General features: G+C 35.6%; 2 protein-coding genes across 2 annotated transcripts in view; both read left to right on the top strand.

Moving 5' to 3' along the window:
- LOC135074239 (uncharacterized) overlaps positions 1-14,938 on the top strand; it is a 68,813-nt gene extending 53,875 nt beyond the window's left edge. Inside the window, exons 5-7 of the mRNA XM_063968533.1 lie at positions 8,627-8,825; positions 9,945-10,051; positions 11,190-14,938. Of these exons, the coding sequence (XP_063824603.1) occupies positions 8,627-8,825; positions 9,945-10,051; positions 11,190-11,312 (429 nt within the window). The 3' untranslated portion in view covers positions 11,313-14,938. The remainder of the gene's footprint in view (positions 1-8,626; positions 8,826-9,944; positions 10,052-11,189) is intronic.
- A 2,013-nt stretch (positions 14,939-16,951) lies between these two features.
- The window catches only part of LOC135073964 (uncharacterized), an 86,448-nt gene continuing 79,956 nt past the window's right edge, over positions 16,952-23,443 (top strand). Inside the window, exon 1 of the mRNA XM_063968235.1 lies at positions 16,952-17,561. Coding sequence (XP_063824305.1) covers positions 17,273-17,561 — 289 coding nt within the window. The 5' untranslated portion in view covers positions 16,952-17,272. The remainder of the gene's footprint in view (positions 17,562-23,443) is intronic.

The following is a 23,443-nucleotide window of genomic DNA, read 5'->3' as shown; positions in this document are numbered from 1 at the left end:
AAGATAAAAAGAATCAAAAGCTTCGTATGAAAATTATACTTGGCAGAGTCTGTGAAAGAGCGCAATTAATTCGTTCACAAAATAACCAAGTGTACGTTTCAATGGGCCAAAAATGAGCAGAAAATATCGCGTGAACGGACGACGGCACATACCTAATGGTAAACACTGTGAATACTGTGATGTTTTATTCAGTAGGAATACGAGTGATTTTGCAACTTTAATGTGTAGTCTGATGTGCTGTGGACTGTACCCTAAACAGAAGCTCCAAACAGAGGAATTTAACATTTCAAAGCTGTAAAGGTTTTCATTAAGGACGGTAGCGCCTCTAACGTTGCTAACAAAATGTACCCCTTCCTCTTGGTTACTATATTAAATTTCCAACCCAGAGTTATTATTTTTAAAGGACCGATGCGGATGGAAATATCTAGTTTATATAAGTTTATTTTCAACTTGGAAATATCATACTGTTTTCAGTGTAAACCGCAATGGTAACCCTTTCATTTATTTTTTTCTTTTCACTTCTTATAACTTACCTACAGCTTTTCTAATTGCATTATCGTATTTAAGTTCGGATACTTTTTAATTAAAGGCCCTTTCAAAGCACTTACTCTTCTTTTTGTGTAAAATTCAACTAGATTGGCTGAAAGAAAGTCCTTCTAATTCAAACGCTTTATTAGTATGTAGACCCTTTTTGGGGCATATAAACATATTCCAAAAGTACTTTCAATGGAATCCGCCTATACAAGTAACCTTTCAAAGTTCTTTACCTAACGTAAGTAAGTAACCTAAACTTCCAAGGTTCTCAATCAAACTTACTCTACAACTGAGTATATGACGACACAGTAATAGAGATGATATCGATGAGCAAAATGCGTCTACAATCAATCATGGCGACCTTTGAGTGATGGTATCACGACGAGCGTAGGTGGTAGGCTTACGTTCATTATCTGATAAGCCCAAAAACGTGTTGCAAGAGAGAATCAAAGTATTGTTGAGTAAAAACCAGTGGATTGAACTTTTAGTTATGCTGAAACAATTGATGATAGAGTTTGTCATAGCCGATACAAATCTATTTACAATGAAGATACTTAATTAAGAGATAAGGATTATAAGGGGTAATATCTACAGTCAAGTTACTGGACCAAATACTTATTGAAATTAAACCAACCATACGTTTGGTTTTAGTAGAGTTTATGCGTCATTTCAAAATAAATACAATATTGTGCTAAGAAAACTAAAACAAAAGCCACAATTTTTAACTTGTTTTCACTATCGGTAACCAAAACTAGTTAGAAAGAAATTCACAGATAACAGAAATCTATAAAGCTTGCAATAAAGCTTATCTTTCGTCAAATTGAAACTGCACTGGCTTCAGGATTCAGTTTGATACTTTTAGTAAGTTTCTAAAGCTTCAAATGAATTAAATGGATACCTACACCAATTTTCATTTATACTAAAACTTAAAACTGATATTATCCCAATCACTTCATCCAAAGATTGTAATCTACCCCAACTCAAAAGCTTCAGCAATACTGCTAAAAAGTCGAATCAGCACACACAGCCACTTCGGCGGATAGGTAATTAAATTGCAGAATCGTGCCGCCGCCTCTTCATACACTTTAATCGGGGATGTTATGGATATCCGTAACCGTAACCGAAACTTTCGGATATCCGAAGTAACAAAATATCCGAAACCGATTCAAAAGTTTCGGATAAAGGCGGAGTTTAAATCTTATTATTTTTTAATATTTGTTACTGGTCTAGCATTCCCTGGCACCTTCTAATATCCCCGCCTATTTTACATTTATCATAGGCGTCATTATATGTAGTACATAAAGTGCCTATGTGGGTCACGCAGCATCTTGCTATTTGAATTTTACATTTTTTAATTTCTAATATCCATAAGCGAAATTATCCGAAACTTTCGGATAATCCGAAATAATTTCATATCCGTAACCGTAACCGAAACTGATATCATATTATTTAATATCTGTAACCGTATCCATATCCGAAACTTCATATCCTTAACATCCCTAACTTTAATGAAAGAACGAGATAGCGCTAATTGGAATTGTAGAGGATATTTTCTCGATGGCCGTGATTGCAGCGGCGGCGAATGGTTAACAAACACTAAACACTGGGTTTTATTAAAGGGGAAATTGTTCTTTCAAGTGGGGTTGGTTCTCAATAGTGATTATAGATTGGTTGCTGTTAAATAGAAATTGCTGTGTTTCTTTCAGTTCTTTCTTTCTTTGCATATTGCAAATATCCGTTGAAACTTGCTTTTCTGGAATGTTGAAATATGGGTTTTAGAAATATGAGTAAGACTTAATAACGCATTTCTTGCTCTACTTTCGAAACATTGGTGCTAACCTTATACTCGTAGAAAACTATTTAGCTAATACTCTTTTTATTCACGTCACAAAAACAACTACGAGTAATACAAAAGCAGGGAAGCGACTTCATGCAGGGGGGTAGTTGTTGAATCTTTGTTTTAAAAGTCGCAAGCAAATTAACATAACATTTGGCAGTAAAAGTAATGTAGGCAAAGCCGAATGAGAAGCCCAATCTCCCCGTTCATAATGTTTTAACATACCATTGCCGGATCCGTCATAAATATTCAATTTATCCCCTGGCTTTGCTCTTCCGAGTTTTCCTTTCCCGTAGTTGCATAACAAAATCAGAAACTTGTAACGAAATTCCCGTTTTTTAGAACTGTGCACAAACAGCGGCTAAGAGAAATCGCTCAAGTGCTTTGTGCTTGCATGTTTAACTTATTTATTTATAATATTATTTACATATACAAGTGTTCCATTATTATGCACAGACGACGGCACATCACGATAAACCTCGTAGAAATAGACTGCACCAAAAATGTATCTACAGACTCACATCGTTCGTTCGTTTCAGTCAGCCAAATGACGTCCACTGCTGGACAAAAGCCTCCAAGAGATCCTCCAAGAGCTTCCTCGTTGAGGATAAAAAAAACTCAAAACAGTCTCACATGCTGTCGACTAAATCGTATCTCAAGATTCTCAAGATCTGAATAATGAAATAGTTCAGTACCTAAGTTCATCTAATATCGAAAATTCGAAATAGGCTTCCCTACGAACGAACACCGTTTATTACCACAGAAAATATGGTGTAGAGGTGGATGAATACCTTCAGGTTCAACACTAGTGGTCGTGACGCGCTCTTTGCCGTCATGGCTTATACTGAGCGGATGCCATTTTGGTGCTTGTACGTTACTGTTTGGTTTTATCAAACTAAGTAATAGTTATTTTATTTTGTGCTTGAATCGAATAAATACTTTTTCTTTCTTTCACACAATAAATCGGACAATGAGGGCTATCGTTTTAGCGCTCACCAGTTAGCGCCACTGTAGAGTAAGGTCCTGTCACTTGCTAGTAGCGAAGACAGTGGCGCGAACTTGTGAGCGCTAAAGTGGTAGGAGGACTATCGTATTTGCACTCATCAAGATGGCGCCACTGTAGAGTAAGGTCCTGTCAATCGCCAGGGGTGCCAACTGTTAAGTATAAAAACGATAGCCCTCATTGCACTTGAAGAACGTCTTCTTGAAGGATGAAGGGCCTTTTGCCAAACATGTAGCCTAAGTCTGCTAGTGTCTTATTACTCAGCTCTTGGCTTGTGCTCTTTCCAAATCTTATCCCGACGTTATTATGCAAATGGTCATCTGGAGACGGAGCGGGCGCGCCGCCAACTGCTCACCGCTACAGATGTCGCCTGTTTGTTGCTGATACAATTATTATTTAAAGCCACTGGTTCCGAAACTGGCGGTGACTGACTATGGTCTTCAACAAGTAGCAGTTATGTTCGAGCTATTTTCAAAAATTTTTGGTAGTCTGTGTTGCGGCTTGCGGCTTGCGTGGGTGTCCAGTAATAAACACACTGGTATTTTTATTTTGTTTTACTTAAAGTTTATTACAAACTTATGCTTTAATTTATACATTTCTTATGTCACTAAACATAATAATTAATATATTATTAGTAAGTTTCCATAAAACGGCATAAATCAGCAAGTCGAAAACATCTAACCAGATTCTCTAAAATTTTCAACTTTCGCCGTAATACTGAAAGTGTGGAAATACTCACCAACAGCATGAACATTTATATTTTACGAAATTGAAGATAATATAATGAACAACCTCTTTATCAACATAACCCATGTTGATTAGGGAGGGAACTTATTGTTTGGGTTCTGATCTTCAAAAATTTGAGAGCCACTGGCCCAAACCCAACTCAAACTGGGACTGTCTCCCTTTTAGTTTCCGCTTCGTTGTCTGCGTCCCAGACTCCATTGTTTTGGCGAATAAGTTTCTTAAAGATTGTTAGCATGCATTTCCTTGTTGCATCCAGTTTTTCACAAACTTGTCAACTTGTGCCATGTCTGAGTACTGAAACATAATTTGCTGGAAAGAAATTTAACTTTGAACTCTTTTGAGGATGTATTTGTGTATCTCATCTTTTATTATCTTTACCAGTCTTGATTTTGCTATGTGGAATTAATTCAATTGCCGAGTTCTGTTTTACTTGATGGTGACTAATGGACAGTGATGGATGTGTATCCATATGTAGAACACCCTTAATTTAAATACACACTATTTCACACTCATTGTGCTTATAATTAGTTTCTATCTATATCTACGAACAAATGCGAACAATGTTTAGTGATGAGAGAAATTAGATTTTTCACCCTTCTTTATTTCTGAGTTACGCGGATACTATTGCATTAATAGTTAAGTAAAGTCTGCTAATTTTATTTATTTCACCTCTGAGAACCTATACTTAATGTACAAAATCATATATTTATTTGATTGGTTACATTGTAGCATTCACGAGTGTTATTTTAAAGTCGACAAATATTTATTTCAGAACGCACATCTTAGCGAATTGCGATTCTGAAGTTATTTATAATGTTCTTATGGAGATACTGCCACTCGTAATTCTCTTCAATAAAACAAATGACCTAGTGAATGAAATGATTCCATTCCGCAAAAGCTCAATGAATCGCAGGTGAATGAAGAACAATACAAGTCAAGTGTGAAGGCTGAAGGACCCTTAGTTGTTCATTTTGTTTGCGCAGCCCAGAGAGCCGAAGGACTTCCGCTACAGGGTTCAAGGGTTCAGCTACAGGACTACAATACGATATTTACAACTTATGAAGTATGTAATTACTATTATGAAGTAGGTTCTTTATACCGATTTTCTCATCTCTAAGAATAGACGGTTGGTCCCTACTCATTTAAGGTCAGATATTGATACTTCATACTGGGGTTTAAATATTATACTTTACGCCTTTATACTCCTTTATTACTTTTAAAATAGACATCAGGTGACCCTACAGTTACTCTCTCTTAAATCAAAATACAAGGTCTTTCTCCAACTGACCTAGGTCCGGTTAAACTCTGTATAAATGTAACGGTCTTATAAATCTTTCTTCGTGGACACAACCTAAATCTCGACGGGAAAGCTGAGGGCCTATTGGATTATGGGTTCAATAAAGTTCTTTTACAAATTCCGCCTTTGTACCAAGTGTCCGCGTAGATCCTTACAATTTGTAGTTTATTGCATTTTCTTCGGTAGAATTTTGAGATTTAGTGGCCTCTAAGTGGGTTTGAATCGATTTATGTTTGCATCTACCGGTCAGCACCGATTTTGTATACTGTAGTTAACAAGAAGCAGGTATTTCGATATTAAGTGAGATGCAGTCAAAGGTACATACATACTTATACTACCTGTCTAGTAATGCAGCAGTGATATGAAAAAAATAACTTTAAAGTTAAAACTCCTAGTAACAAACGATTCTTCTACAAGCAATATTCCAGGAGACTTTAAAAGTTTAAAAGAACCTGCATTTGTAGAGTCAGCAAGAAAAATAGGTGTCCAATTTTGGTTCAGAGCACATAAAGGAGGCTGCACCGACTCCTACTGTACTTTTATTGGTACAGTTAGTTAGCAATATGGCCAGACCTGGCGTGGAGCCAGAAGAAACTGCTCCAGGAGACATCATTGCAATGCTCTTGGTCGGCGGCAGAATTTACTTCGTGATAGTTCGTTTGTTCGGAATTGTTCACTTTCGTTTATACACTGTGGTTAAGTTGACTGTTTTGGTAGATGTTTGTAAACTGATTTATTTTCTCTAGTTCTGATAGTTAAAATTATTATTTTTCTATCCTTTGCTAGATATTCAGAAATACTAGATTTAAAATTCTCCATAGTCCATACCAAAACTACTTCCTTCCGCAGTCTTACACACAATAATCTTAGGCTTTCATGGACTCTATCATTCACATTGTGACTTTGTATTATAATCATCGTAGAACTGCTTAAGTAAACGAATTATTATTTCTTTTCTTTTTTCGTTATCCCACAAATTTTCTTACCCATAACAATTTATAAAACTTTTAACCCAATCCCGAATTCGGAAAACAAAAACCAACTGTCGTAATATTTGATTCGGCAAGAGTTTTCCAATAAAAGTTAAGAGCGATGAGTGGTTCCGTACAAAGAAAGCTGTTAGAGCCCACCACCATGCTAACGAGGCTCAAACTTTTCAGGTTTTTAACTTTTTAGGCGTTAACGACAAGGATTAGGGCGCTGTCATACAGGGCGGTGGAACTCTTTGGGGTGTAAAACATTTTTTATATCAAGAAATTAACTAATCTTAGGAAAGGAACTTTACAATTCATAAGATTTTCGTGTCCAGTCTGCAGCACAACCGAAACGTTAAGCTTTAAAGTAGGTAGATACTCATGTAGATACTACAATAATTATAATAATAGTCGCGTTTGAGACCCGTTGTTTGCCATATCGTCCAAAAGACCAGAAAAATATAGTCTTGTCGAATGTGTAATACAATAAGGCACAATACAAGCCTGAAAATAGACCATGTACCTACCACATTGATTTTAGAAGTTACATTTGCTCTGAGCCATTCGCCATATTTACCCAAAAATATTTATTTTCTGATGCCCATTTAGCGGTAATTTCTTCTCCTTCCCTGTGTTGGTTGGTACCTCATTAAAATATTTCCCCGAAACAGCATGGAATGTTTTTTCTACGTTTTCAAATTAAATTACTACCGCAAACTTTGCTTGTTACCCCGGGGAGCAACGATAACTAGTTTCTTTGTGCCTCCCTGTGACATTTCACGCCAAAGCAAAACGCGAATATGTGTAATGTCTAAAAGTTACCTTGTTAAAACATGGCATGGTAGAAGCAAGCTGAATTCCAGAGGTAGACTAAGCCCTATTCATCACCCCTGTTAGTGTTTTTAAGCAAATATACTCTAAAACTTGCTGCAGATAAGTACCTTCGTATCTAACTTTTATTCATAGCCTGAGCGACACTATCATAGCTGTATCAAATTAAAACTATTTGCCAACTTATTATTTGTCTCCAAGAAGTTTCAAACGAGATGAAACTTAGCTTATTAAAGTGTTTAATCAGAATAAACATCGAGAGCAAATCCTTGGTCGTTTCGTTTACGAAGACGTGTTTATTTTGGAAATGGATTTCAAATACCAAGGAAAACAAAGACGTTGGCGATCGTTGATCTATTTGTCAATAGAGCCTACTGCGGACGGTATAAGGAAGTATTGTTAAGGAATCAGCCTTAAACCATAAGCGAAACCTTATTGACTGATGTGATCACTCAATTCATTCATCTTTTTTCATCTTATGCACTTCCCACCCAGCTCCTTGTTTGACTTTCTGTATCTAATTATGAATGCAAGTATTTTAGAGGTAGGTAAAGCTTATCATAACAGCACCTTTAAAACCTTGCTAGATAAAACACTTAAGTTTTTCTTCCAACCGCGTAACTTCGTGAGAAAATTACTATTGTATTTAAAGCACGCGGTTGAAGCGCCTTACATAATGGAACAACTCGCTAGAAAGTTGAATGTTGATACATTTACTTATGTAGTATTCCGTACGCCGTGCAATATGTGTAGTAGTATACTTACATACAAAACTTCATAAGTCAGCCCTCACTCGCTTTACTGTGGAGATGAAACGATTTTCTTTTCCTTCCCCACATGTTTTCACGTAATATGATATGTTAATGAGAATTCACTTCCATTACCAGATCCTTTGAAGTATGTAACGGACTTACGGTTATTATTAAGTTCAGAAAATTTAGTAGAGTTGAGTTTGAAGTAAAAAAAATAGTTATCCATACATTTATTGCAAACTTCTTTAATATTATTTAGTTTTGTCAGAGAAATAAATTTGAGTCATTTTAATAATTTAGTGTGGGTCAAATCTTCAATTTGCCTGTAGTCAATAAGATAGAGTCGTCCTCAATACAGTGCAGTGGAGACCAAAATGACCGGATGATGACAATGATCCATTTTTAATTACTGTAGAATAAGTACTACTTTTGGACAAGTATGCTATTTGTATTTTACTAATCTTTCTAGACACTAACTTCTGAATCTACGTCTTCTGTAGAAAAGAAGAGTCCAGGTATAGCAGCCTGCAAATCCGTCTGTCCAGCATCCATTTACCTCTGGTAAATTAGAGAAAGTCGTGCTCCTGCAGTGGTTTGACATGACATCAATCTAAAGAGCTCTAAATCTCAAACGCTACCTTCCAATTCCAGGACGTGATCCGCCTGGAGACGCAGTACTGGTCGCTGGTGGAGATCCCTCGGCAGGAGAAGGCGGAGACGGTGCCCGCGTTCGTGCTGCGAGCGTGCGCCATCATGGAGAAGACGCAGAAGTCTGGAGAAGGCGTGAAGACTTCCTCGAAGCTGGCCGAGGAAGCGGCTGACAGGCGCGAGCGGATAGAACGACTCAATGGTAATGTTTATGGCAGCTCAGTAATTTCAATGGCACAGCATTTTTTGCAGGAAAGGTCATCAGGTCTACAAAATTAACTAAGATAGATCTTTACTCATAGATAGACAGCTAACGCTTCAGAATTGACTAAGAGGAACCCAGGAATATACTACCTACAACAATAATTACCCTAGATTGTGCGAGTAGACGTGGAATCTACACATTTTAAAATTACTTATAATCTGTCCGTAGTTGTTGACCATTAGAACTTGTAAAACTCACGTAAAAACTTTTTATTTTTAACAGCTTACGTTACCCAACTACGTGGCTAGACCGGCCATCTGCACTCGAGTAAAAAAATTAACTCGTACCCGTATGAAATACGACTGCTTAAAACTTTAACGAAGTTGGCGTGAAGCCAAATTTTTATCTCACTACAAAATTCCTCCAATTAGATCGGGGTTAAGAACTGCCTTATGAATTGCCGCTTTATTAATTCAACGTAAAAATATTCCAGATATTTCCTCGCTTAATGAAGAGCTTGATAAAATGCTCGCAGATTTATCATTACAACGTTCATTTTGTTTTCAAACGCAGCATATTTCACGAGTCACTTTTGTAACCCAATTTCTAAGTCTGTCTATTTTTCATTACTGCCCGTAACAAATCTCTTTGTAAATTAATTGAAGTTGGGCACCCGAATTCAAATTAAGCAGTGCGGTGGCAGAGAACCCCTTCCTAAGCACGAATTAAGCTCAGACAATAAAATGAGTTAAGCTCCACGCCGCGAGTATACCGGAAAACGTATACCTACGGTAGTACACCACTTGTAAATAATAATAAAGGGAATTTAACGCGAGTTGTGGCTTAGGTTCTAGTGAATTACTTATGGTCGTGTGTGGTTTGTGAAGTACCTACTATGTAGGAGGTACATATGCATCGGATAAACGAATATGCTGAAGTTGAAAGAGTTTTACCAAACGTATTAAAACAAAATTTAACCACTTTGTACACTTATTTTCTTAACAAACAAGCAGCACTGCTCCGAATATTTAGACTTGGTAAAGTTTAGTATAAATAATTGGGAATATGTAATAAGATAGACAAACTGTAAATTGCTATGAATGTATAATATTCCAGATATGACAACATCCCAGATTGAGGCGGAGAACACCCAGATGACAAACGACCTCTACCGGCTGCTGAAGAAGTACACAGGGCTTAGGAACCTCATCAGAGAGCTCAAGGTACAGCTATTAATCACAATTACACTAATCACTTTAAAATGGAAATTTGGCCGTCTCTAAGCGACGACAACGGTCCTTCAATGGAATCCGGTACTAGAGACACAAGGGTCGGTTATTGAAGACGGAATTTGTGTTTCATTTACAAGGCCAAGGTTGGTGAAAGTCAACATAGAAAATATCAGGGTGTAACTTTATTTAACTTATTAGCTAAATTTTACTTCACTACTTATATCGTGAAATGAAATTAATCTTGCTTTGCTAATATTATGTATTATGCTCTGTATCGTTTGCGTATGATGCGGTCCATTAGTTATGACAATCCATAAGTGTCATATCCATAAGAAACCTCGAGTGGCGACCACGGGCCGAAAGACGTAGTGTGGGCAGGCCCCCCACTAGGTGGAGAGGGAGAGGTATGGGAGATCTATGTCCAACAGTGGACGTCTTTGGGCTGAAACGAACCAACGAATATAGAACTAAAATAATGTTTGTTTTGTGAAACTCTTACTCATCTTACATTGTTATGTCATACAGAACAATACAACTAATTTTACCTGTTCATTTCGATTAGTCAACACTAAAAATACTCAGTTGCTGTAAAATAGTCGTAAAATGTCGTTAACAATAATAAATGAACTCATTGCGATATTAGTGGTTACCATCGTAATATTTTAATGAGCCATTACTGGTTAAGTACATGATTTGGCACCCAGCAAGGTTCGCCATTGACTGCCTGAAATAATAACAATGACACAATTTTAGAACTTACTATTTTAAAACAAACACTGAACAAATGGTAAAAACACCGACATTGAATTAGATTCTTCCTCCTCTTCTTCACATTAACAGGCGTTAGGTACGTTATACCGAAAGAAATAGTGGCATAGAATTTACTCTGGTAGTGGTAGAGCAAGCTATATTTTGGCCAGGTACGTAATTGATCTAACTACCTACTAAACCTTTAGGGACACTATTAAGAATGACGATTTATTAATATAACCTTCACGGCTCTATGATCGTTATGATCATCCAGTTATGTGAAACTGCTAAAATACTGGTACCCGAAATTTTAATAGAAAAGCACATAATATAATTGATTTTACATCATTATTTCATTCCAATTTTCTCATGTTTCCAGTCAGAGTACGTCAGCTCCAAGGTGTACCCGATGTTCCCGCGGTACACCATGTTGAAAGACATGATCAAGGACATCATGCACGACCCTGACTACATGGAGGTATGCCATGAGGTGGACCCATAGCGCGGGGTGCGCAAATAGATGAGGAGTTCGTTCACCGACCGCCAGAGGTCGTGTCGTCGTTAGGCTTGAAGCAAAGATGGCGGACTGTCACTTCAAATGCAACTGGAAAATTAGAATTTTAATTATGTTTTAGAAGCAATAATTTACCGAAAGATGCGGCTTTTGTATTCAGAATAGAAATCATAAGGTAATGCAATAATGTGAGCAATTTCAGTGAGTAGGTAATTATTTGGCAAGATGGTGAACTGATTTCCTGAAAGTTAAAACTCTACACGTAAGGATAATTACAGAAACACGTTAAGAGAAAAAGATCATGTTCATTGAACAGCCTGAGAATGGAATCACATGCTTCGTAGATGCTTTAGAAAAAGAAAACATATTAATGTACCTACTGTCTAGCAGTTACTGCTACAAATGACGCAAGAATTTTCGATCGTATTTTATGCTTCGGCTTTCTATTGCATGTTCTAAGCTTTGGTGAAACGCTTTCGTGTGTGCATCATTTGGAAAACTTAAATCTTGTGAAGTTTTGTGTTTTTAATTATTTCGTTCGAAGAAGTTCGTTGGTTTTGAAGATGACAGTTCGATGGCGGTGGTAGGGACGAGTACTCATTTATTTTGCGCTACTTTGATTGGACTGTATCTTTAGTTGTAAGTTTAGATTCGTATTTAGTGTTAGTACTCGTCGTCAATTCGATGTCGTTTGTTTCCGTTGTACATATTACTTTCCTGTATTACTAAGTTATTTGAAGCCTATTTTATTGTTAAACTTGTCTATATTCCGATAACTGACTGTCGTAGAAAATTCTGTATAGCATTTAGATTTAGTTCAGTCTTTGTAGTATTTTTTCGTTTGCCTTGTCTTACTCGCCTCGCTTATTTATCGTCTTTGTATTATTAGATTCTAGATACATATCTACTGAAAACTATCATATATCAAAAGTACATATAATAACTGATCATATCTCTTTTCTAGTTTGACTGGAATGTATGTCTATTTATACTATCACATTATACATTTCTAAAACGCTTGTTATTTGTGTAATCTGTAACTTAGTAAATGTGCATTTGTATGTATGATGATGTTATGCCATTGAATGTGTTCAATGTTACAAGTAAAGTAATATTTATAGCTCTTCTTGCTAGAATTGTATTGTTTATGTACGATCTAAAACCCATACTATTTTTGTAGTCTCTTTAGGAACTTTTGCGTTTGGTTTAAAGTTTCAAAAACTTTATATCTTTCCATAAGTATCCTCTTTTAAGAAGTCTTCATCATTTAATTTCGATAGCAATAACGGTATTTATCTTATAAAGCTTGGCGCTTCTTGTAAAATGTCTGTTAGATATTTATAATCCCAATTAGTATAAATTACTTAGATAAGAAAAACAAAATTGCAGTGCGTTGACGGATTTGGGAAAATCTAGAAATCGCATAATTATAAATTATACGTTTTATGTAAAAAATAATTACTTTGTATCGTTGGAAATGTACAAACTGTGATTATATTCGAATTCTTTTGATTACTATGTCTTTTAGACAATTATTAAGGCATACTTAGGGGATATATCCTGCTTCTAATGTATGAAAACTCATAAATAACAAGTAAAATACTTTAAGTAAATTAATTTCAGATAATTGCCAAATTATGTAAATTATTATTCTAAAGTGTAATGTATACTTAATGGTTATTTATTTAAAATTGTTAATAAGCTAAGCTTTGTGTAATAAATATACAATCATGAAAGCAAAATAGTGAGGCCGATTTGGTAGAATAGATAACATAGTGATATATCAATATCACTTACAATAGTAATAGATTTATTGTTGTAAACGTAAAAATATATAGATATGTACCCAATTTTTTTGCTTACCAAAGTAGACAATTTTAACACACTTTTTTCAGGACAATTTTCGATAAGATGTATTGTGTTATTTCACAGATCTAAATACTTTAATTGCTTAGTTCAATATAACACATTTCCATGCAGTACCTAACTTTAAACAATTTATTCATACCTTTTATACATACCTACTTAGTTATTTTACTTATGATTTATAGTATAGTATACTTAAGAAATCATTTACCTATAGCGGTGTTCCTTCCCACATCCCACATAGTATTTGGTTTTGTTATTTTAGAAAAATATTTACATTATATGGAATTAGATAATAAAATTAATCAAAAAGTATATAATGTAGGTAAATTATAAATGTCGAATACTGCCATCGTATTAAGACGAATAAATAAATGTATTGTTAGTATTATGGAAAGACTTGACGTCTCTAGTCAGTAACGTAAGGTTTAAAGGTTTAAAGCATTTTACAATCATGTTTATTTAATAATTAAGTAATACATTCCTCAGTATTCAATATAATCCATATTAAGGTAAGTTCGCCTAACAAAACCTTATAATGTATTATTATAATTATTAATAGTCCCATACTTTTACCAAACTCAGTAAAATTTTTAAAAAATGCGTGTAGAGTCACAGCTAGCTACGCTACATTTTCAGGTGCATTATATTACCTTAGCGTAAACTGACAAAGTATGGGTAATTTGGGATATAATTTTGTCAAACTTAATTTCCTTACCAAAATCTTAGAGCTAACGTTAGAATAATCAATCAACAGTCCATTTTGAGGTTTTTGTCATAAAATAAAATAACCTTAGGTAAATGTTAACGATGTTGCTTATTGGTAGTTATTATGTCGTTAAAGTACTATCGTATAATATTCCATAGGTATTATTATTATGTACTCTCAAATGTATTTGTTTAAGTAGATATAATGCCGTATACCTATTCTAATAAATAAGTGAGTAGTGTCGTTGTTAGTGATGATTTGTCAATTTTTATTTCGTTTATTTAACCAGTCCGATCATAAAAATCTGTTTAAAATTGACTGTGCACTAAAAAATAAAGCATAAATAGGGTCCACCTTACCACTCGGTTTATTTAATTTACATCGATGACATAATAATAATCTGATGTATTCTATTTCTTCTATACTGCTTCTTCTTGTACCTATTCTATTTCTTCTGCTTCTTCTTCTTCTATTATTTATTGCGATTTTAAACAGATCCTAAACGTATATTGTAGGAATACCAACTAGTCAAAGTGATATTATAACATACCAATCCTTACTACTATACTTACTTAAAGCTCTTCTGATCAGTTCTTTTGTTTTGCGTCTCTTTGTATTTAACGGTTTCATTTGACTGTCATGATTTAACTAGTATACTTATTTACTTACCAAATTTTTTAACGAAATATTAATCATAGCTTTTCTTAGCACAAGCAACAAGTAGCATCTACCATCTATCTCAATGAAAATTGAAAACTCGGTAAACTACAACACACAGCTATAAATTGTAAGAAAAACTGCTTAACTTTCGAAGACTTTTTCCAATATCTATCAATTCTGAATGTACACCGCTTCTATTACATACATAATCAACTTTTTTATGCTAAAGCTTAACAAACGTAAGTAAGACTTAAGTTAATAGTCTAGAAATGTAATGTTGCTAACAATAAATTAATATTAAATGGATGCAAGGCATTGTGTTAGATGTAAAATGTGTACCGATGTGATCTTTCGGATATTGTCTAAAACGCTTTGTTACAAGAAATGTAATACATTATTTTTTGTGCTAATGGACTTTTATTAAACCTACCATACCAACAATAGCAGTTTGATACTTGCCTAACCAAATATTCTTTAGTATTGAATTCAATCAAATAATAATTTATTATTACTAACCGTAAAAGATTCCCACTAGAAGAAATTTAATATGAATAGGAAAAAGAACCCTCTATGGCACAGTCGGGTAAAATTGCGATAAATTATGTTACCTGAATAAGCGCCATCTACCAGCATCTATGGTTACTAAACTAGAGTTTACTGCCATCTATACTATTACTTCCAAACTATCTTCTTAGAAAAAATGGCTGGCGCTTAATTTTTAAATAAGTCACTAGATGTCGCTTATTTCGAAACTTCTTCATAATGTTGCCATCTTTGAGACAAACATGCATCACAGTATTCGGGAGATTTTATTTTTTTAGTTTGACAGCAATGTATCTACATAATTTTTTGACATTTGTCATTGTTAAAGTAGGGTAATTGCGCCGGTTTTCCGTCCAGCTCCTGTTTTCGTCCATTTGACCGACTTGCCACAAACAAATACGGAAAATTAGAACACAAACCTAACTTTCCGTGCAAGTTTGGATTTGTTACAATCTATAATATCTAAGTAACAGTTCTGCCTGCATGAAAATGTAATTTGACAACTAATAACTCCAAAAAAATCTACGGAAGTTGCTGCTGCACACAGGTGAATGGAAAACGTCGTCAAGTTAGAAAAAAACGTGCCGGTAGGGAACTTTCATGGTATGTTTAATTACTGTTTTAGCTACTTTACGTTATGTTTTTGGCACGTATGTCTAATTATTAGCATAATAAACACTATTTTAAGGGTTTATTAAAGTTTTTGTATAGAAATCTTAGATAATTAAGTGGACTAATACTAGCATAACAATTTTGCAAGATTTTGGTTTTCGTCCAAATGGACGGAAACCCTGACACCTAGTTAATATTTTTAATAATCATTTTACTTCAATGGACCTACAAAATACAATGTTTTTTCTTCCAATATGATCTTTATTGCTATTACATTAAACATTTTAGTTTACGTCCACTTTTTAACAGTGATAAACCCATAAAAACCGTTAAAAAGATGTGGACGAAAACAAAAAACAGCTTTAAACGTTGTTGTGTTTTCGTCCATGACGTCATGAGCAAGCACTGGGGTGGACGAAAACCAAAATTAGCTATTCCTGTAGATTAGTTTTCGTCCATTTGTCCTTCGACCTATTGCAATATTTTCCTAAATTTAGGTAAGAAACTTATTTAAATCTTTTTGATATCATTTGAAAGCTAACAAAATTACCTTTCAAATGATATACCACAATCCATAGTTACTGTATTGTAGAATTGGTTTTAAGATAATAATTCAACTGCACCCATTTTTCTACACAGTGGTCGAAAACTAGCGTACACTGGGACGAAAACTGATTTTTTTGGACGAAAAGTAGTGAAATCGCCTCTTTTGCATAAAATATTTTTTATAAAAAAAACCGTGGTATTTACTTATTGTCATATAATATTAACGTAAAGTAGACTATATAAGGACTAAAATGACATATGATACATATGAGTAAGGGTATTTTAAGATATTCATTTCGCATCACAAAGTTAGCAACTCCGATAATTGGACGAAAACTAGCGCACTTACCCTAAATATCGTGCAGAAATATCCATAGTAGAGCACTGCTGAAGTCTATTGATTTTATTAATAACAAAATATAAATTTTACATGCCTATAATATTGTCTTTACTCAAATTATTGATTTTAAAAAATTAGCAGGTTTTTTTTATCATAATGACTTAATGCAGTCATTTAGTCATAACTAAATAATATTTTTTATTTTACTATAATAAATATTTTTCAACTTCATCTTGAAAATATTATTGCTTCGCGCATAATTTTCAATAATATTGTGAGGTACGTCGAGTCGGAGTATGGTAACCCTGGTTGCGGCATTCATTTATTTCAATTTTCATTCATTCGGCCAGAGGCTGTTGTTCGAGCGGCGCGCGTAGCGCTACGACCGTTATGGCGGGATTTCGTCAACAACAAAAGTTTCAATCAAACTTTTCAACTTCACTTCGATGAACTAAAACTTATTTTTCCTAACTAGACCGTATCAAAAACTGCACAGCGACCGTAAAACACGGTAAATAAGTGAAAGTTCACGGTCAGGATGTCGGTTAATTCAAAGTGGCGGTTACCTGACGTTTTTTGTGCTGGTGTGTTGAATGAATGTTGGAATTACGTTTAATTCGCATCGCGGGGATGGGTGAGTAAGTGGTCTGAGGTGATTTGGGACATTTCGCAATGCCTTTCGTGCAGCGTGTGGTTGAACCGAAGTATCTTTCGCGGACGAGTTTGCGGGACGAAGCCGGCAAGCCGAGAGTGACGGATGAGGAGCTTCAGGCGGTGACGAACTGCACCCTGAGCAATGCGCTGCGGCAGCTCGCCTCCCTCGTGCTGCTGGCCGAGGACATCTTCAGCGAGCTCACCTCGCAGCTCCAAGGCATCACCGAACGCTCCAAAGTAGCGCAGACGAAGATCGAGAGAATCAACGAGATCGTCGAGAAATATGACCCGAAGAAGGTGCCAGTCCGTGAGTATTTTTGTTTTTGTCTTTTTATCATTTTAACGACTGGTAATTATGTGCATTAGCCGTAAAAACGCGGGAAATAACCACACCTGCCCGACTCTACATGGCAACAATTAAGTGGCATCATACAAACGCGTGTTTTTTAGCTCTAATTCAGAAACAACATGTGCAAACGAATTGAAAATTTCATTATAAGCACATAAAATGTATGATACATGGTAGGTGCACGATACAAATTGGTTTCTGTTTCACAATACGGTAAAAAAATTGCGCGTTCCGATGCGAATAAATTCTGACGTTACCTACACGACGTTATTTCGTTGTTTGTAAATTAGCTCAAAGGTTTCTCGTCCTCCAACTTTATTTCTGTACTGTAATTCACAATATTAATGAAATGTTACCGTCTCATAAAATCTAAATTCAGCCTCTGAATGTCAACTGTGTAAATACAATAATTATTTTTTGATATGACAATTTTTGATCAATTTATTTTCCAAAACTAATAATTTTAATAAAGCAGAAATTGGACCAGGACCTAAGTCCTACCTACCTACCATCATTCCCGCCAAATGTGGTGAGCATGGGCGGGAAATCTAATCGACCGGTAACGAAAGAAATACAGGTCTGCATCAATATCTAACCTACCTACCTTTCATTTCATACTTATCAGCAATGTACATACATCTATGTATAATTTGATATTTTCCTTAAACTCCGTATTTACCTACCTACATAAACAAATTGGCAGAGATAAACTCTATCTTAATAATCAAAATGGAATGAGGTAGAGGACTACTTAAACTAAATTAATTTGTTATTGCGAACTATTGATCTTATCATTTACTTAAATGCGAATGTCCTCATCGTTTTCGATCTAGTTTAACCAAATAGGCAGCGATAAACAAATACATAAGGCATTTTAACCTAAAATCTATCAGGTATAAGCCTATCTTCGTATAGGCAAGTCAAGCTACCGTGACTTGTTTTCCGTAATCTTTCATTTACATTAACCTCTATCTTTGTGGCAGTAAATTAATGAAGAGATAACCTACCTAGACCAGTCCATTGTAAACTCAGCAGCCTCGGCTGATAACCCACATGCCTAGGCATCAAGTAAATAGGCCCATTGAATAAAACGGCCGTTCCGAAACCTCATTACCTCGTCCGCCTTGAATATGCCGCCTTTACAAAAACGCTCCAGGTTGATGCATTACTGAGCGCTATCTAAAAACCTGTTTGGGCGTTCGAACGGGCCCGCGATGGGAAAAAAACTTCCAGATTCCAATGCAGACCATAAAAACGTCTTGAGATAATTTCCAACCCATCCTATGCGTGCGTCCGCGCACGATCTGACCGCTCAAGTATTTAACACTCTGAGAACGCCGGATCAGTTTAATTGTATTGATAAACCTTGGGCTATTTCTACGGCCATATCGATAACCGAGTTGAGCGGTTAACGTTTGGAGATAGCTCGATTGATGTTACTGATAGCTAACTCAATTGAACCTATAAAGGCACTTTAGCAAATAAAGCTATCAGCAATTTCGAAGCAGGTACCGTAAGATGTATCGGTACTGAAAACGTTCTGAATAAAGTAACGAAGTCATCGCCTAACTAAACAAACTAAATTATGCTCGGTAATAAAAAGTCGACCGGCCCACAATAAGTTCTGCGACAGACACGGTCAATTGATGATGACACAAGAAACACTTAAAGTGCATTCGAAACGGAAAGAAAACAAAGGCGACGCATGGGAAGAATAACAGAATGTTTAAACAAACATATCACGGCTAAGTAACCGACATCGCCCGCAGCATAAACAGCGCGATTCATTTGACAAAACCTTTCACCTGGCCGATAAGCGCTAAGTGTTGTTCCCGAGTCGCTATAGTGCTCTTTTACTCCCATTGGATTTCTTCTGACACCTGAAACAAATCTTGCAACAAGTCTTAGCAGATTCAGAATAAATGCATACAACATCCAGTCTAAAGGATCTCTCCTTAACTTCAAAATTTGTACTCACCTACCTAACTAATTGTCATCTACACGAAAAGAATTATTCTCTATGTATGACCTAATGTACAAAGTATTATTAATTCCAGCATCATTCAAGCAATACACAAAAAGTGTTCCTTCATAAAAACAATTGTCATTCGTTGCAACGTCTACCTAGATAAATTCAATGTAACTAGTAAATGTGACATTTGCAGCTCTGCAACTACCGTTATCGGACTAGACAGACAGCGCTAATCAAATCCAGACGGTTGCAAAGGCCGCGAATATCTATAACAAAGATTATTTTCTACGAGAAATACTTTCGGTACCGTTCTGGAAAGACAGTTAAATTGATTCAACGAACTGTACCTAAGTACCTAGTTCTTTTTCTTAAAAAAAAAATATCTGCCAGCTATAAAGCTGGAATAGCGTCCTCTAATAATTCGCAATTTACAACAAACTTCAATATAAGATTGAGTAGGTAAGAGGTAAGTTTGTGAAGAACTCTATATAACACTTTTATAAACGGAGAACATAAAGTTCGTACAGACCTATCTAACATCTAAGGAATTACAAAACGCACACATAAACCGCATTTTATTACAAGTATGCAACACAGTTTAACCAGCTTTGCGCAATTGTTACGGAGTTCAGTGGCCGATAAAGTTCTTATCAGTTTCTTTATGCTATGAAACTAGTACGTCTCGTAAGAAATTAATTAGGCGATTGCTAAATCTGTTGTGCACATTTTTAATTAATTCTCAAAATATAATTAAAATGTCACCTAGTCTCAAAATATTGCGAACTGGCGACTTTGTTTATGAAGTTGTTAATTAAAACGAGGGGATTCTTTAAGTAGGGGGATGTCAAAAGCATCTCTACTTTAAATAAACTTGATTTTGAATTTTAAAATTTAACCTTATTAATAATTTGTTTATTTTCATCGAAACTGAAAAAATTAAGACGACGCGATAAAACTTTGTCCCTTACTTTCATAAAAATAATTTAAAACAATTTATCAGTTACCAAACTACCAAAATCAAATCAAAATTTAAGCTGACGTTAAATCTACTTTAAAATGGGCCCGTTAAACCACTACTTAAGCGGACTACACTCTTCTATAATAGCGTAACTCCCATAGATCTTAGTGATAATAACACAGGACATGACAGTGTCTATGTAAATCACTGACTCCTAATAACGTAAGGAGGAAATTATAGAGAGTGTTTCCGTAACCCGCATCTTTGACAGGAGAGATTACGAGCCGGCTAGTAGAGCTGTACCAATAGCAAAAGACGTATAATATAATTGTAGTAATAAAAATATTGTAGCCACAAAACTTGTTCGAATAAAAAACATGATTATGATGATGAATAAATTACCTTTAATCTCCCTTATCTGAAATAGAATCAATTAATTGATTTCACTTGAACGGATCAACGTTGTAAAGGATCTAAAATTATCAAGGCTTGCCTCCTTAGGCATAGACATAAAATATAAAATATACAATCACACTAACGAATAAAGTTCACATAAACTGAGAACGGATTAAAATCTGCATATTGTACACATTTATGTAATGCGTTTATTTATCTAGCTTTCTGTACCGGACCCGATCCTATCTCATACGATAACCGCCCAGTTATTAAGTAGTTAGATCATTAGATTCCTACACCAGTTTTAAGGCGGGCTAATATGAATTCTATTCATATATTACGATGTTATCAGAATTTCCACCCATAAATCTCAAAAGATGTTACAGGTCAGGTTACAGTCGACAGAAAACGAGTCTGTGAAAGGCAGAGCAGATCTAATCTGATGCCCCACTTGCTAATAGTCTCTGTAATTTACCATGCATCTTGTAACAGTTGTTGCCAAATTGCCCATTTGGAATGGACAAAATAATTTCAACGCTTGTCTGGTTCACGCCTTAGCTGTCTATCTTAATAAAGCATCTCGTTACTGTATACGGGTCTTGCGTGTTCAACGAGACATCATAAGCGGACATGCCAAAACACGGCTTTGACAAGCGCTCGTTCAGAGTTCCTGAGGCCGCTTGAAGATAATCGACATTATGCTAACGCGTGAATCACGAAGTGTTCATACTTCAGAACGGCAAGCCTGGTCCCCCATATCTAATGCCACAGGCAACGGTGTCACCTTTCGTCCCCGATAGGTCCTTTCCTCGCTGTGGTGTTGTTTTGCAGGCTATTGAATGACTGCAGTCGGCCCGTATTAAGCAAGTCTTCGTCAGGTAATCTGAACCGCGGCTTAAATCTAACGACTTCGTACCTAATGCGTTATGCCTGAATAAATTACGAAAACCAATACCTTGCGAAAGGTTCGGTAGATTACTAACAAATATAAAATGTCGCTTGGGCGTGTCTTCAAGTACCTACACCTAGGTTACAGGAACAGTTTGCTTGAAGTGGTTAGTTGCGTTAGGGTCGGATTTTATTATCGCACTCCACAAATAGACAGGAGACAAAAACATACTTGAGAAGTTCACCCCTCTCCGTCTTCATTGTGGGAACTTAAAGCCAACAGGGAAGCCCAATCTTTTTTGTCGTACATTTCTGGGAAAGAAGTGCTCCAGGTAGCCCGTACTAATGCGTTCTTTTGTATGCATGAGTTGAGTTATTATTTGCAAATGTTTCAAGACCTTAGCCTAACTGGACATTGTCTTCTTTCTTCCCTAATTCAAAAAAGTTAACATAATAAAACAATTACGCAATCCATATTTTGAAAAATAAAATATTCTTGATCTAATCATAAGAATCCACCAGGCAGAACGCATTCGTTCTTGTTCCATGTTTTTTACATTTATTTCTTTTCCATGTTGCTCTTATTTGATCGCAATCTAACCCAAAGGGCGTCGTAAATACCAGTCCAATGCATCTAGAGTCTGCGTAGTGACTAGAAATTTATGCTTTAAATGTAGCGTTAATACTTACTCGTATCAGCTGCACTCGTATGGCGTCATGTAGAAAAGGTCTAAATCCGGATATACGACTTAATTATTTCAAGATTCGTAGCCGGTTAATTTATAGCTTAAGAGTGCAACACAATAGGTCTATTTCAGTGAATCCATCTCGCCGTCGATATAGTGGAGCTACGACAATGACCTTTAGAGCCCACGCTAATTATATAACGTCTACCCAAACCAGACTGGTTGGTACGCTCAGCAACTCGTCAAATAACTTACTCCTTGGGCTTCCAACTAGTAATTCTTTTACCATTTATGAATGGACGGACTTTAACTGGAATCCCAATGAAGCTGACTCATAAATCTGCAAACCTTTATTACTTGTGCCTACATGAGATAATAAATATAACGCTTTAGATTAGGCTATCAAGGAGCAATCTAAGCGGAACGCCCTTTCAGTGCTGCACTGGTAATTTCGATTTGAAAGTTGTAAATAAAAGTCGGCGGAAATACTTATATGTTACTTACTTTCTTGTCTTCCAATTACGTTAGATAACATTATTATTATGGTAAGACTTTATTATTCATAGTTAGGTCTGTATAGTAACAAAAATCTCCAAGATTTTGTTGTAGAGTTAATTCTCTGCCAATTTATTTTTGCAAAATACAGGTATACGAAATTACAACTGCACAATGCTATGAAGCAATAAGACGACTGATTCACTGTAATAAATTTAACGCACCCTCCCATAACTGGCATATGGTGCAATAAAGCAATAAGTATAATCTTCCTATCCTAGATACTTATCGAAGATTGTCTGTTACAAAATCTGCTGTAGCTAAGGCAGCTATATACCTGTTCTTGGAAAATTCAATATTTCTCTCGCCTCGCCGTCATTAATTCTATTTTTTATTTTATCTCATAATAACAGGCGTCGATTAATTCTATTTAGCTATTCATCAG

The sequence above is a fragment of the Ostrinia nubilalis genome, chromosome 8, assembly GCF_963855985.1.
Source record: "Ostrinia nubilalis chromosome 8, ilOstNubi1.1, whole genome shotgun sequence".
Taxonomy (NCBI): domain Eukaryota; kingdom Metazoa; phylum Arthropoda; class Insecta; order Lepidoptera; family Crambidae; genus Ostrinia; species Ostrinia nubilalis.
This window is presented reverse-complemented; position numbering and strand designations above follow the sequence as displayed.